The 15,144-nt window shown below is 35.8% G+C and overlaps 1 protein-coding gene across 6 annotated transcripts in view; it reads left to right on the plus strand.

Annotated features, from left to right (window-relative positions):
- The window catches only part of Obsc (Obscurin), a 439,567-nt gene that overhangs the window by 399,406 nt on the left and 25,017 nt on the right, over positions 1-15,144 (plus strand). For all 6 annotated transcript variants that reach the window (XM_069813004.1, XM_069813001.1, XM_069812999.1 and 3 more), the window contains 9 exons: positions 446-631; positions 2,824-3,061; positions 5,048-5,330; positions 6,710-6,866; positions 9,780-9,918; positions 11,554-11,659; positions 12,971-13,223; positions 14,023-14,136; positions 14,578-14,805. In XM_069813004.1, the coding sequence (XP_069669105.1) occupies positions 446-631; positions 2,824-3,061; positions 5,048-5,330; positions 6,710-6,866; positions 9,780-9,918; positions 11,554-11,659; positions 12,971-13,223; positions 14,023-14,136; positions 14,578-14,805 (1,704 nt within the window). The remainder of the gene's footprint in view (positions 1-445; positions 632-2,823; positions 3,062-5,047; positions 5,331-6,709; positions 6,867-9,779; positions 9,919-11,553; positions 11,660-12,970; positions 13,224-14,022; positions 14,137-14,577; positions 14,806-15,144) is intronic.

Below are 15,144 nucleotides of genomic sequence, written 5' to 3' on the forward strand. Positions count from 1 at the left end.
TGTAAGTTCCAACAGTCACTGCTCGGCGCTTGTAACAGTTGACATTATTCTATTCACCAGACAGTTACAGGTACTATTTATACAACTAAACACTGTTCATAACGGCTGAAAAGGATTTTTTTTATTTTAGAAATACGGTATCGGTAATAACTAGAATTAATTATTAATATGAGATGAAATTGTGTTTCACACGTAAATAGGTGAAGTGGCACTTCACCTACTTCACCTGAATAACCGCCCCTGTCCTATCTTTATACTTTACTTGTATACTCGTACAGTAAAATAAAACTTGAGACTTCAAACATTCTACAAAATGCGACTTCTTCTTCTTCTGCATATTAGAATTAATTTAACATATTACGCCTATATCTATATCATACTAATATTGTTGAGTGGGTAGGTGGTGAAGTAGATAAAAATCAATAATTAAATAATGTTGCTACAGGTTCCTGAGGCAGGAGCATGACACACAGTATGGTGTGAAGAACCACAACTGCAGCCTGTTTTGGTTTGTGTACGGCTATCCGAAGCCCAAGATGACGTACTACTTCAATGATAAGTTGATTGAATCTGGCGGCCAATACGACACCAGCTACACAAGAAATGGTCAAGCTACCCTCTTTATTAATAGGTAAATTTTTTCTGTGCTTATAGCATGAATGGATTTACAGTATTATCCAATAATTTGATGGTGTCGGGATTACAGCTCGAATTTATATGTTTAACCTATTTATTCCATGTCTTCTGTATTTGAAATATAAACATATTGGTTTTGAGAGCATAATAATTGACCTACGGTGCTTGCTTGCTGTGCGGGCCTTTGGTGGTATAGTTTCGAGGTAACCTTTCTTTAAATGAGTTTTTTTTTATCACAGTTATGGAGCCTCATCTGCTCCTCCCCCCCAAACTTTTATTTCAGAGTGTTGGCTTCTCTTAGAATTTTCCATTCTCAAGACATTGAGTCTACAAGGTAGCAGGTCCTCCTTTACTTTTGTTCACTGACCTGGTTCCCTCCTGGGATTGGTTACCCAACCTTCTGCTAGGTTGCTCGACTTGACAGAGCTACGATGTGCAAGTGGGTGAGGAGTTTTTCATTAAAGGCTTAGAGCACACACTTGTAATCTTGCTTATATTCACTTAATGAGCCATTAAGGCCTACTAGCAAATAAAACTTATGAGATCGTGTTTGAAGTGAAAAAATAAGACAGGATTTGAAAATAGAAAGTACTGTATGTCACATTGGATTTAAAAGAAAATTAGAGTGGAATGAACATATAAGTCGTATGGAAAATGGAAGAATGTAAAAAGAGCATGGGATAAGACTCTAATTGGAAAAAAAGGATAGGTCGGCCAAAAAGAAAGTGAAAAGTATTGAAGCAGCAAATTATTAAAAAGAATCAGGCAAAATGTCTCTATTAGAAGAAGACATTTAACCCTTAAATTGACAGAGTACCGTCAATTTGAGAGGATACAACATTTTAATTTATGCTATAATTTTAATAAAATTACAGAAAATAAATTGGTAGGAAAATATAAATTGAAGCAATTATAAAATAATGTACAACAACTATAGTATGGACATTGCATTAGTTGTTTTCTTTACAGTCCGATGCGGTTTAAGAAAAAGAGCATGGGAGACAGACTTCTTCCAAATTAAGGGTTAAACGTAATTTTCCGTTTCATGTCCCCTTGTAGCCACATATGTGAATTGTTGAGCTAAAAATTGCAAAATGGGATTTTTAAACCTTAGGGAAAAAAAACAGAGCATAGGTATACTAAAACAACTAAGTGAAGGACATTTTTATTCTCAAATTTTAATTGACAGTAAATAACAATCCAATATTTTTAGAAATATACTAACCCTTTGTTCATAAAATAATACAGCGAAGGTTCTGGCCCATATTTACACATAGGCCCAGAGCGATAAATTCGTGAGGACGGCAAAATTTTGAGAAAAGGAAAAAAATATCGAGCTGGAAATAAAGCAAAGCGAAAGCAAACAACTACATATTCCGAAATGGAAATAAATGTTTGATATTTTCGTACTTCGCAGATGCCTGCTTTAGATAGTCATTCATTCATTCATTCATTTAGTGTTCTGCCCAAGGGCAAGTCTTTCACTACAAACCCAGCTTTCTTCAATCTTTCCTATTTTCTGCCTTCCTCTTTGTTTCCTTATATGATCCATATATCTTAATGCCGTCTATCATCTGATATCTTCTCCCGTTCACCATTCCATCCAGTGCACCCTTCAATAAGCAGTTTCTTCTCAGCCAGTGACCCAACCAATTTCTTTTCCTCTTCCTGATCAGTATGTAAAATTGTTGTTACATGCCACTCTTTTACAGTTTGACTGCTAAATATCTAAGATTTTCCACACCATTTCCTTAAGTCATATTGCTTTTTCACCTTATTTTCCCCTCTTCTTTCATCACTGCTTCCTGTACTATCTCCTACTTGCATTACTCTACTTCTCGTCAGCCTCGATTTGGATCTTAATTTCTTCACCCGCTTCGGAATTGCTCCCATCTGATGCCCACTATTTACCTTCGATTGCACTGAGGTCAAGTTCTGCTGTGCTTGCTGAATACCATTTCGCATCACTCCTATTTCTTCTTCAGATAAAGTCACTGCTTGCTTTCCGGATATTTTCGCTCAGTTTGACATTTTCACATTTGCCTTGCTGCTCTCGTGTATACAAATGGCTAGAATATTATTATATACTCTTAAAAATCCGGTCCATAGTCTTGATGTAAAAAGAGGAAGTGAAATAATTGAACAAAAATGCATTTTTACATTTCAATACTTTTATAATCATTTCAGGATGTTGGATCGAGATGTGGGAGCCTATGAGGCAGTAGCAACCAACGAGCATGGAGAGGCTCGTCAGAGAGTCAAATTGGAGATCGCCGAATATCCAGAGTTCACCAAGCGTCCAGAAGAAACCATCATTCTGACACGAAGATCTGGACGCATTGATGCCAAAGTGATGGGGGTCCCATATCCTGAAATCAAGTGGTACAAGGACTGGCAGCCCCTCGCGTCCTCCAGCAGGATCAAGGTTAGATTACTCAGAAGACGCAGCAACAACATGTATTCTAAAGACTAAAATTTAGGATGCATAAAAGAAAACTGATTTATTATCCCCTTTTCAAGCTTGTTACTTCAGTTTTATATCTCCTTCTGGTGTGCAGTAAATTGATTTACATTTCAGACACCAAAACATTTCATCATTGTCATGTCCTTCACGTGTTATATCCTAAGTGGATCCGCTACATTCTTATGCTGCGTTTACGTGGTCTTTCCAAATTTCTCCTTCCTCTTGGTACAAAGGCAAGAATTTATCTAGGTCTTCTAGACCGATCCACTTTCGACATGTTTCTTCCACTGAAGTCTATGTTGTTAAACAAAATGAACTGTAAGATTTATTTTCAGTTCCTTCAGTATGTCTTCATTTTTACAATATTCGAGCAATGAGCATCCCGCTGTGCATCTCATAAATCTTATTTCAGCTGCTGTTAGCCTTTTCTCATCAGCTTTTCTGATTGTCCATGCCTCGCTGCCATAAGTCGGAACTGGTCGAGCTAGTATTTTTTAGACATTTAGCCTCGTATGTTTTTGAACTTGGGATGGTTTGAAGACGGTCTTAATTACTCCAGTTTTATGTATAAACAACAGCAATTAGATCTATATGAATTAACTGAAAAACAGTGATAAAAAAGTTACGAGACAACCTAATTATCACCACTATTACTATTAGTATAAGGTTACCAGATGTCCCCATTTCCCGGGGACAGTCTCCGAATTTTGTGTTTTGTCCCTGAATAAAATTCGTCCCCGAAATGTCCCTGATTTTAATAATTTATCCCCAGATATCCCAGGATCTTCAGTGTTGATTATTATAATTTTGTGAAAATGCTGTTGAATGTCTCATTACCTGAAGTACTCATTCACAAGATATATCTGTGGAATATATATTTCTGAGATCTCCTCCAGAAAGAGAAAAATTTGAAAAGAAAGTCTTGGATGAAATAATTTATGTGATGAAATTTCTTGCTTGAATAAATATGTGACTTCAAAGAAAATAGCAAAGTGGAATGAAGAAAATACTGATCTTTGCCCAAAATAGAGTGACATTTTAAAATTTTCCTCTGAGGAAATGATTCTCTGTGCACAACTTTAGGAGTTGATTGAACTATCTCTGTGTTTCCTGGAAATAATGCTTCAGTGGAGAGTATTTTCTTCATTGAACATGATGTGGACATCCCAAAAATCCAGAATGAGTTTAGAAACTGTTCTAGCCATGCTTGCTACCTTAACAAACTTCAACAAGACCTGTCAGAAATTTGCTGCAAAATTGTAAATCCGGAGAAGAGCTGCTTAAAATAATTCATTCTTCTGAAAATACCAGTAATTTAAGTAATAGTTAAGTAGAATGAATATATGTAGTGTGTACATAGAATGAGTATTTTAGGAATACAATATATAGTGATTACTTTCACGTGTTAATTTGAACTAAGTTTATAAATACCTAGTTGCCTAGTTTCGGCTTGGGAGCCATCTTCAGAACTGCGAGGTCCTCGCGTCTTCCAGTATCTTCACCCCCGGTGGGGGTGCGTTTGTGTTGTGTACTATGGAGTCAAATAGTGTGTGCGTTCTGAAATTCAGTTGTATGTCGAGAATTTGTTGTGGGCGCGCTTTTGTGTATCTGTATATTTCATATTGTTCTAGTGTGTTTAGTTCTGGTTTTTCGATTGGATATGTAGAATTTCCATGTCTGTGTCTATGTTGCTGTAGGTGTGGTTGGCGTTTGTGATGTGTTCTACGTATGTGGAAGTGTTGTGTGATTTGGTTATGACTGAGTATTTTAATTCTTTAAAGTGTATAAAAACAATATGAGTGAATGGCAAACCAACTGAAATGTTAAAAGTAGTTTTTTCATATATCGATATCTGTCCTTGGAAATTGTGAAAAAATCTGGTAACCTTATTTTAGTAATATAACTACTATATAACCATTATTAATATTACTACTACTGATATTACAGATCCAATTCATAGAGCCTGACACTTGTGTGTTGGTGATCAACGATGCGATATCGAAAGATGAGGGTCTATACAGCATCAGTGCCCGGAACGTTGCAGGGACAGCATCATGCAGCGTGATGGTGCACATAGAAGAGAGTGAACAGGAGTACGGCTACCTGACGTACAGCAAGGGCAGGGATATCAAGCCCAAGAGCAAGCCGTTCGAGGATTACTATGACATCGGTGACGAGCTGGGCAGAGGTACCCAGGGCGTCACATATCACGCTGTGGAGAGACTAACAGGTAACTCAGTGCTTTTTGACTTCGTAGTTTTGATGGAAATGAAGTGTTGGAATAAAAATATATACTGGTATTATATAGGCTCAAGTCTGAATTTGCGTAGGAGTACATCATGTGTTGGATGATAAATAACAAAATAGTTTTGAACAAAAGTGAATTGCAATTCCAGGTGGCTCAGGCACAAGTTTGATAGTTGAATCCAAAGATTATTCGGCAGTGCAAGCCGCAGCTTCTTTCTTGCCTGTTGAAACTGTTTGTCTTGCTCGGTGCTGGTAATTTGGATTTGTTCGATACCTTTTGACCTATTCTTGCCTTCTGTTGAGATTTTGATCATTTCTTGTTACGTTCATAAGTAGTATCTTTAAGATGTGTATTTCTTCATTAAAAATATAATATAAAATTAATTTCTCGTTGAATAAAATAAATTCGCTTTTTATGTAGATGTCTTTGAGCACTTCACTATGACACCAAGTACGAATATATTACGTCAACCTCCCTCACCCCGGACGACACCCGAAGATGACGTCATTTTTCAACCACATGTCAGTATTCCACCCAATTTATCTCGGCATCTAGAGATGGACGCGATTTCGTTGCGTATTACTGCTATGGGACTCTTTGCTCTATAATAATATTGAAGTATCATTGTTTTAAATCTGTTACTTAAAAAATTAAAGCTGTTTTCACTATATCGTACCTTTATTTGCTTTTATTGTATAGTCAAAAGTAAAACCTCTGTACTGACCCGAATTCATAAATGTAGTCCTATGTCAAAAAACAAAAATATAAAATATAAAGTTTAGAGCTTTTCGGTTATTTAATCTACCTTCGTCTTCAGGTGACGAAATCTAAATGAGAGGAAGAAAGTATCCTACTTCTGGAATCAGGTGAAAAAATAAAAGCGAGAAGAAAAGGTGTCCTACTCATTGGGACCAGTACAAATGGCTAAATCTGTCTTGAATCTACCTTTGACATAAAAAGAAAAATTTGTGGATTAAGCTATTTGAAATTACCCCAAAGGATAGAATACCTTTTTTCATCTCGTCCAGATTGTTCCATCTGAAAACGAAGGTAGAACTCATCCTTGAAACGTTTAAATTTTATGTTCCGGTTTTAACTTTTTTTCTACTAGCAATGAAGAAGTCTAATACAACATTTTCTGAACATATAATAAGAAAATTTTAGTTACTGTGTAGTTATTTTGCTTTCCCAATAATTATCGTTGTAATCGTCAAACTGTAAGTTACTTTTCATAAGAACTGACTTCAGATTATTTTCTGTAGCCTGTAGATCAGACATTCGGTAAACACTTAACCAAACAGTGTTTGTTAAATATTATTTCATACTATATTGATTATCGTACTGGTACTATTCCATTTCAGGCCGGAACTACGCAGCAAAGATTATGCATGGTAAATCTGATCTCCGTCCATTCATGAAGAATGAACTGGAATACCTGAATGTGCTGAACCATCCCAAGATAATTCGGCTGCAAGATGCATATGAGACTGACTGCACTCTCACCCTTATCACCGAGCTGTATCCTTGTTTTCAGCTGTTTAGAACATAAATAGGGAGTCTAGTAACTTAAGCCTTTCTTTTTTTGTATCTTTAGGTTTACTTTTTTGTCTGCACTTTGTCTTGTTGTAAGTACGCTTAGAGATTACTAAAATCACACTGGTAATGTGGAAGCTACGTCAATACGAAGTGGTGGTTCTTGTGAGAAAGACATCACTCTGTAGCTTCCTTCACAAACAACGATGAGAAAGCGACAAAAATTGTGGTGGCAATCTTTGGCCATATGACACAAATCGGAAGCATGTCACACAGTGCCTACTTCAGAAGAAATCGTGCACTGTCTCAGGGATACAATGGCATGTAGAATATGTCACCTAGTTCCAGAAAAGAAACTACAGTTGTGTTGGTTACATTTTTGTTTCCGGTTACAAATAGAGTATGGGTCTATAATAAGAGAAGTGCCTGATTATGTGATTAATCAAAGGCATGCAGTGTATATTTTCTTCGTATTCTGAAATGTTTCTTATTAACTAATGCTGAGTTCTTGGCAATAAAGCTATTAACTCACTTGCTCGCCAGTGTTTCTCACACATACCGAAGTTAACTCAGGTTACAACCAATTTTTCACTGTGGTTCACTCGAACTGTATTGTATGTGTTTATTATTACTTTAATATTGCAGAACTGCGATTACAAATCAAACTAATGGTCGCACGGTCTGTAGCTGCTCTTGATGCTCAGATATTACTGAGAGAGGCCTTGCAGCATGGCAAATTTCATGCCCGTAGTGAAGAGAGGAGCGACATTGATTCATGATCTAACTACTAATAACATTAGCATTGGGCTGTGGCTCATAATAGTGTTGTTACAATAAACATTTGAAATTCTACAATTTTTTATTTCGTCAGGGATTCCAGAATGGGTACCGTACCCATACTCGGTGCTGGGAAAGACATATTGTACATAAAAAATTGTTGGGTATTGCACTATTTGGTGGTATTGAACATGTCCAGCGCTTCATAACTACATTTTATGTAAACTATCATTTTATTCTGTTTTCTTTTCCATGAGTATCGTTTTTATAGCAAAAATTATTAATATTTTGCGTATTAATTCAGTATACAAAGTATCGAAAGTCAGATTTTCGGTATTAGAGAATTAATTAAAAATCTGCACAGTATTTCTCGAAAACGTCGAAATTGACTCTTTGAAACATCATAATATTTTCTCAATACCCCACGTAGTGAGAAAGTAAGAAACAGTTCCGTTTGTTTAGTTCGTTGCACACATGGCACAATATTATCACAGTCACGAAGCTTGAGTTTTGAGGGTACTAGAAACAATAGACTGTGACGGTACTCTTTTGCATTGCCTGTAATGAGGCGATATTAGCGATCCTAGTGGTGAGCAACTATCTAATGTTTGCACATTTACTATGTATTGAGCTTCGCGATTGTATATACTAGACTGTGATATTATTAAGATCATAAAACCTCTTTGGCTTAGTTTGTTCCCCATAATGATTAAGATTCTAAAGCCTTTGCTTGTTTGTTCGTAAGTCATCCAATATTATGTGCATATGTGCTAAGAAATAATAGTACACAGCTGTGGAGTAACGGTTAGCATGCCTGACCGTGAAACGTGTTCAAATCCTGATTGGGACAAATTGCCTGCTTGAGGTTTTTCTTCAACCAATTAAGAGCAAATGCTGGGTAACTTTCGGCGTTGGACCTTGGACTCATTTCGCTGGCATTATCACCTTCATCTCATTCAGATGCTATATATAACTATTGCAGTTGAAAAAGCGTCGTAAAACAACATACAGAGCTTTCATATTCATAAGCTCCACTGCACTGATTTGTCTAATTGCGTCATGGATGTTATCTTTCAGTTGTTCAAATGTGCGAGGATTATTTGCATACACTCTGTTTTTATTTATGGGGAACACTAAAAAACAGAAGAACAACCAAACTAAACATATATCACACTTTAGTTCGACCAGTAATAACATATGGATCTGAGACATGGACACTAACTAAAGTAGAAGAAGATCTCCTACGGTGTTTCGAGAGAAAAATTCTAAGAAGAATATACGGACCAGTATATGAAAACAACGAATGGCGGATACGTTATAAAGAAGAAATCAATCAACTGATTGGGGGACAAGATACTGTCAAATTTATAATATCCCAGAGGTTCAGATGGCTGGGACACATACAGAGAATGGACAAAAACAGAATTTCCAAGAGAATACTACAAGGGAAAGTCCACAAGAGAAGAAGGAAATGAAGACCTAAGAAGAGATGGCTGGATGATTACAGTTAGGCTACAATTTTTACAATTTTTTTACAATTTCAATTTTTTACAATTTTTTGGCGGGATGTAGTGAAATGAGGTGAGGCCGAGAATTCGCCAACAGATTACCTGGCATTCGCCTTATGGTTGGGGAAAACCTCGGAAAAAACCCAATCAGGTAATCAGACCAAACCGGAGTAAAGTGAAGTGAGGCTGAGGACTCGTCATAGATTCTGGCATCAGTCCCACGGTCTGTATAGCGCAAAATGGTCAACACTTTCAGCAGCTATGTCATGGGGGTGAGTACAAAATTCTGTAATTAATTTATAACATATTATAATAATTAATGTTAAATACAACACATTATGGTTAGTAGGTTAGTAAGTATGTATGTAAGTTTTGATGCAGTGAAGCGCCGTGAGTTTAAGGGCCCAGGTATTGGCAGTTGCTCAGGCACAGTGCCGCCCAGAGGACGAAGAATAAACTGGTACTTATTGCTGGAATGCTCTGTATAAAAGAAAACAAACAAACAAAGAATATTTTTGAGCTGCAAGACATCTTCATTGTGATGCAAGGTAAACACTTACAGCCACACAGAATCTAATTCGAACCACATAATTCCTTAACTGATTCCTAACAGCGCTGCAGGAGGAGAGCTGTTGGACAACCTGACGAAGCAGTCTTATATCACAGAGTCTGACATTGCTGGATACATCCGCCAGATCCTGTGGGGACTGGAGCACATGCACATCCAAAACATCGCGCATCTTGGCCTCACAGTGAGTGTATATTTACATTTTCTACATGTTTTAGATGCATTTGCATCGTAATCCGCTTACCCATAAGAAACAATGAGAATATTTTCATACCAAACAATTTCACAAAACCTTATCTTTAACATCCAAGTTTTGTTGAAATCTATGATTTTATCTGTGCGTTATGAGAATATATATTTTTATGAACAGCATGAGGCCAATAACATTGGCAGAGCACATGGATCCCAATTCTAAAAAAACATACATTTCTGAGTTTTGAATCATAATTTTCTGCCCAAGGGCAGGTCTTCCATTGCAAACCCAGTATTCTCCAATCTTTCCTATTTTCCGCATTCCTCTTAGTCTCCACATACGAGACTAGTCTCCATCTTAATGTCTCCATCTTAATGTTGTCTATCATCTGATATATTCTTCTGAGCCAGTAACACAGCCAATTCCTTTTTCCCTTTCTGATCAATTTCAGCATCATTCTTTCCAGCACAGCTTCATTTCTTATTCTGTCTGTCCCTTTCACACACTCCATATTCTCATTTCAAATGCTTCCAGTCGTTTCTCTTCACTTCGTCGTAATGTTCATGTTTCTACCCCATACAATGCCACACTCCACACGAAGCACTTTTGAAATATAGTAAATTATATATGAACTTCGAAAAATGATAGCAAACTTCTATAAAAACTGAACATTTGGAATCGTGTCCATTAAACATTAATCAAATTTAATAAACTAAATACCTATATTATTATCATCATCATCATCATCATCAACATTTCACGGCTTAAGCCATTTAGGCTCATTCCGGACTCATAGATTTCAATTAAAAAGTTGTATCCATCTCTTCTTTGGCCTACCAACACTTCTTCTACCCTCTGGATTATAATCTAAAATTATTTTTGGTATTCGGCCTGGTTTCATACTCTGAACATGCTCCTTCCAATTGTTCCTATATTGCTCTATTTTATCCATCAGTTTAAAAATATTTAATTCATTCCTGATAGCTTCACTTTTTCTTTTATCCAAAAGTGTGCAACCGGCTACACTATGTAAAAACCTCATTTCAGCTGCTTCTATAGTTTTTTCTTCTTTCTTGGTTAAAGTTCAAAATTCACTACCATAAAGCAATATAGGTACAGCCATAACTTTATAGAATTTTAGTTTGGTTTCTCTTCTAGTGTATTTCAGGGATCTCTTTATTGTGCCACATATAAAATTAAATTTACTAAGTTTATTAAAAAGATCTTCCTTCTTAAAATAGGAGATATTACAGCCTAGATAGTTAAAATTATTTACTTACTCAATAGGTTTCCCATCCAAAATAATTTTTGCTCGTAAGGTACCTGTATTATTAAATTAAGTAATAAACAAAATGTATATTATATTAAAATATTTAGATTTAAAGTAGAGATGATTATTCAAAATGCTCAAGGAATCTTTGATGATTCTATGATAATTTTTTCCACAGATTGATGTTGAATATCAAAACCTTTTAATGTACCAGTACCCTACGTAAATTTAGATATACTACCCCTGCCACCAAAAAGTAGTCCTTTGACTGACCAGTCAGGGAATACTTGGTTTATAAATACTTCAAAATATATTCGGCATCTTTCTAGAATTCGAATGTTGCTGTTCTCTTACAGATAGGAGATCTGCTCATCTCACATCCTGGTGGTGATGACCTCAAGATATGCGACTTTGGACTTGCAAGAAGGATAGCTTATGGCAAACTTGCTGCTCTTGACTATGGTAATCATAAACTTGATGTGAGAAATAAATTTGTCTCGAAAAATTATGTTAATTTAAGTCTATGGATCGGTGAAAATAACGAACAAATTTTGTTTTTAACTTATTTTGGCCCTATGACAATTTAAAGCCTCTCAGGACGAATTTAAAGGGACCAGAACAATACTATATATCGTATACATGCTGTACTTTGACACTCGTTCTCTCGACTTTCCAATTTTCAACATTTTTTAACATTCAAAATGCTCTAATGAATGCAGTTTTTCTCCAATCTCAGTGAAATTTTGCACATACGTCCACAAAAGCATGTGAAGTAAACTGACACATGTGTTTTCTTCTGTTATTGAAAGTATTCAAATCATCATGAGTTAAAAACTGAAAAATTAACAACTAAAAGAGTAAATATTTTTTTTTTCTCAAAAAGTAATTGAAAGAATATGAAAAGCATGTGTCATATTTTACATACATCTATCAGGAATAAATTAAACATAAATTTAAAGAAATATTATGTAAACTTTGAAAATTGGGACAATTATAATTCAGTATTAAAACAAACAACAGAAAATTAATTATAAGCAAACTAATTGGAATATCAAAGTGAAAATTTGTGTATTGCATGTCCAAATTGTAAGAAATATGTGGTAGAAGTTTCAGACTAATTGATGTAAAATTGTAGAAGTTAGAAAATTTCACCGATCTTTACCCTTAAACATTACAACAATTATTTAAGAAGAGGAAATTCTTTATTGCATTAGCATTAACACTTGTATAACATTGGATATCAGTCATATCACTTAGTTACATTCTGTGTGGCACATAAATAGCCAAACTTTGCTTTCTGAAATTTGGTAGGTGTAAAATATCTTGTTATTCGGAGACTATAATTCTTGAAAATGAGACAAAATGTCATAAGTAGGATATTTAACAACTGCCAGCGATGAACGATTCAATGAAAACAAGAAAATAAATATGTATACCTAAACATATTGATATGCTCTTATTACACCTAACTAAATAGCTTACTTTTAAAACTACAAATTTGCAGTCTACACACTTATTCTTCGTTTTTGTGTAGAGAGAGTTGAAATGTTAATTCTTGAGAGATCTAAAATATAGTTCTTCAGTAGTAGGTAGAGAAATAGGAAGGGGGAAGAGAGAGGGATAAAAAGAGGAAGCAGACCAAGTCCATGTTTCTGGAAGAAGTTTCCCCCTTTGGGAAAACAACTGTTCTACATTGAGTAGAAGCATGTAGGCCTACAAGTTACAATACATTCAAGAGTTCTGCACTACACATGCTGTTTGATTGTGTTTCAGGTATGCCAGAGTTTGTATCGCCTGAAATTGTGAATGGTGACGGCGTGGGAACAGGTGCAGATATGTGGTCGCTCGGCGTGATCACATACTTGCTGCTGTCTGGACATTCTCCCTTCAGAGGGATAAATGATCGTGAAACTCTGACTCGCATCAAGGAGGGAAAATACGAACTGAAGGACGAATGGTTCGGGAAAATCTCTGCCGAAGCCAAGGACTTCATCAGACTCCTGCTGGTGTATCAGGCAGATGGCAGGTCAGTGCACAACTCACTGTGTAAGAAAGTCAGGTTCTCAAGTCAGAAGGGAAGAGAGAGGAGAGGATTTGGATGAGCATAATAATCGCTAAATAGTATTTAATGTGCCGTACATTGAGCAGTTCATTAAGTGGGGACTGAACTCAATTTCGGTAATTTCTAAACTATAAAAGATAATTTTTTGCATACTAGTTCTGGGCATTACTTAGTACATACATGCAAATTTTCAAAGCTGTAGTGTAAGAAAGATCAACATTATTAATTATTCATATTAATTTTATGTTAATATTTTGATAATATAGTATAGGGAAGCATACATCCTGAAACTCTATCAGTTGGACAAATATATGTACTATCTGAAATGGACTCTCTATCTCATTGTGCAAAGAATCAGTTAGAAAATTAAGAAAAGCACAGTAATTTTGCATTTAAATAACGCACGACTTTAAAAATGGCGGTAGAAACACCTGTTAGAAGTGGAATGTGAAAATGGAACTTGGTGAAATGATTCACAACAATATTTAGAATTGTTTAATGTAAAAATTCAAAAATCGCCTTTTTAGGCCACATATAAGTTACCTATTTTTCAGTTCACTCTCCCCTTAAATGAATAAAGCTATGTACAGTATACCAGAATATGAAAAGGCTGAAGGTACTTTTAAGGGGGATTGTGTTTTGAAACTGATTGGTTAAAATCTGAGAAATAGAAAACAATTTGTGTTACATATCTGAAAATTGATATTTAATTATGAAAGATAATAATATACTATCAGATGATTCTTAAATGTTATGTCTACAGGATGGACGTCCACACAGCACTGAAGCATCCGTGGCTGCAGTTGGCAGACAAGATTCCTGTGGACCAGTACAAGATCAGCACAGAACATCACAAGAACTACTACAATTCGTACAGGTGAATTTTTGACAAACCTATGGAGTCTTTGCACTGAATTAGGACAAATTATAATATGTGTACCACTGCCTCTTCATACTTTTCAGTGTCCAGGACCAGTAATTTCAGACGTGTCATCAATAAATTGACATTTCAATTTGGATTACTTCAATAGATATATATTCTGGTATAAGAGAAATGTTTGTAACTTCAACTTCGAAATAGATTTTCTATTTTTGCGTATTTAGTCATCATAAAATATAGAGCTTGCCACGTCTATAGTTCAGCGGTAGTGCTCTGGTTTTTCATCTAGGCAGCCAGGGTTCGAACCCCGGTTTGGTCGTGATAGAATGTGTAGTAGACAAAGTAGACGCAGAGGATTTTTCTCGGAGTATACTCCCGTTTCCCACTTCCATTCCACCAAAATTCTCCATATTCATTTTATCTTTCATCTGCATTCAGGGACTGGTTCCACAACGCATCTTGTCGAAGATGGTTCAGGCGAAGACCACTGAGCGGCGCTTTCTCTCATCCATCCAAGATGGTTTATCCACCTGGACATGTGTACACACCTGAGCCATCACCGCCACCTGCCTCAAAGGAACCAAAGGAGCCGAGGACATGGGAAGCACAAGTGCCTCCCAGACCACCTCTGGACTACGAAGTTGGCAGTGTCAAATCAGAGAGCCAGTAAGTGATTCACAGTGAACACATAACAAGTCTTCACTATGGCTCGGAAGTTGATGACCTAAAAATCGCTGAAAAAATAACCTATGAAATGACGTTAACATTCTAGAAATATGACATTACAATTAAAAAAAGACCAAGACTTTATTATTATTATTATTATTATTATTATTATTATTATTATTATTATTATTATTATTACTACTACTACTACTACTACTACTACTACTACTACTACTACTACTACTACTACTACTACTATTACCGGTACTACTACTACTACTACTGAATAACTCCGAAATCATGTCATTGCACATTTAAATATAGGAGGAACTGAAATAT

This window comes from Periplaneta americana, chromosome 16 (genome assembly GCF_040183065.1).
Source record: "Periplaneta americana isolate PAMFEO1 chromosome 16, P.americana_PAMFEO1_priV1, whole genome shotgun sequence".
NCBI lineage: Eukaryota > Metazoa > Arthropoda > Insecta > Blattodea > Blattidae > Periplaneta > Periplaneta americana.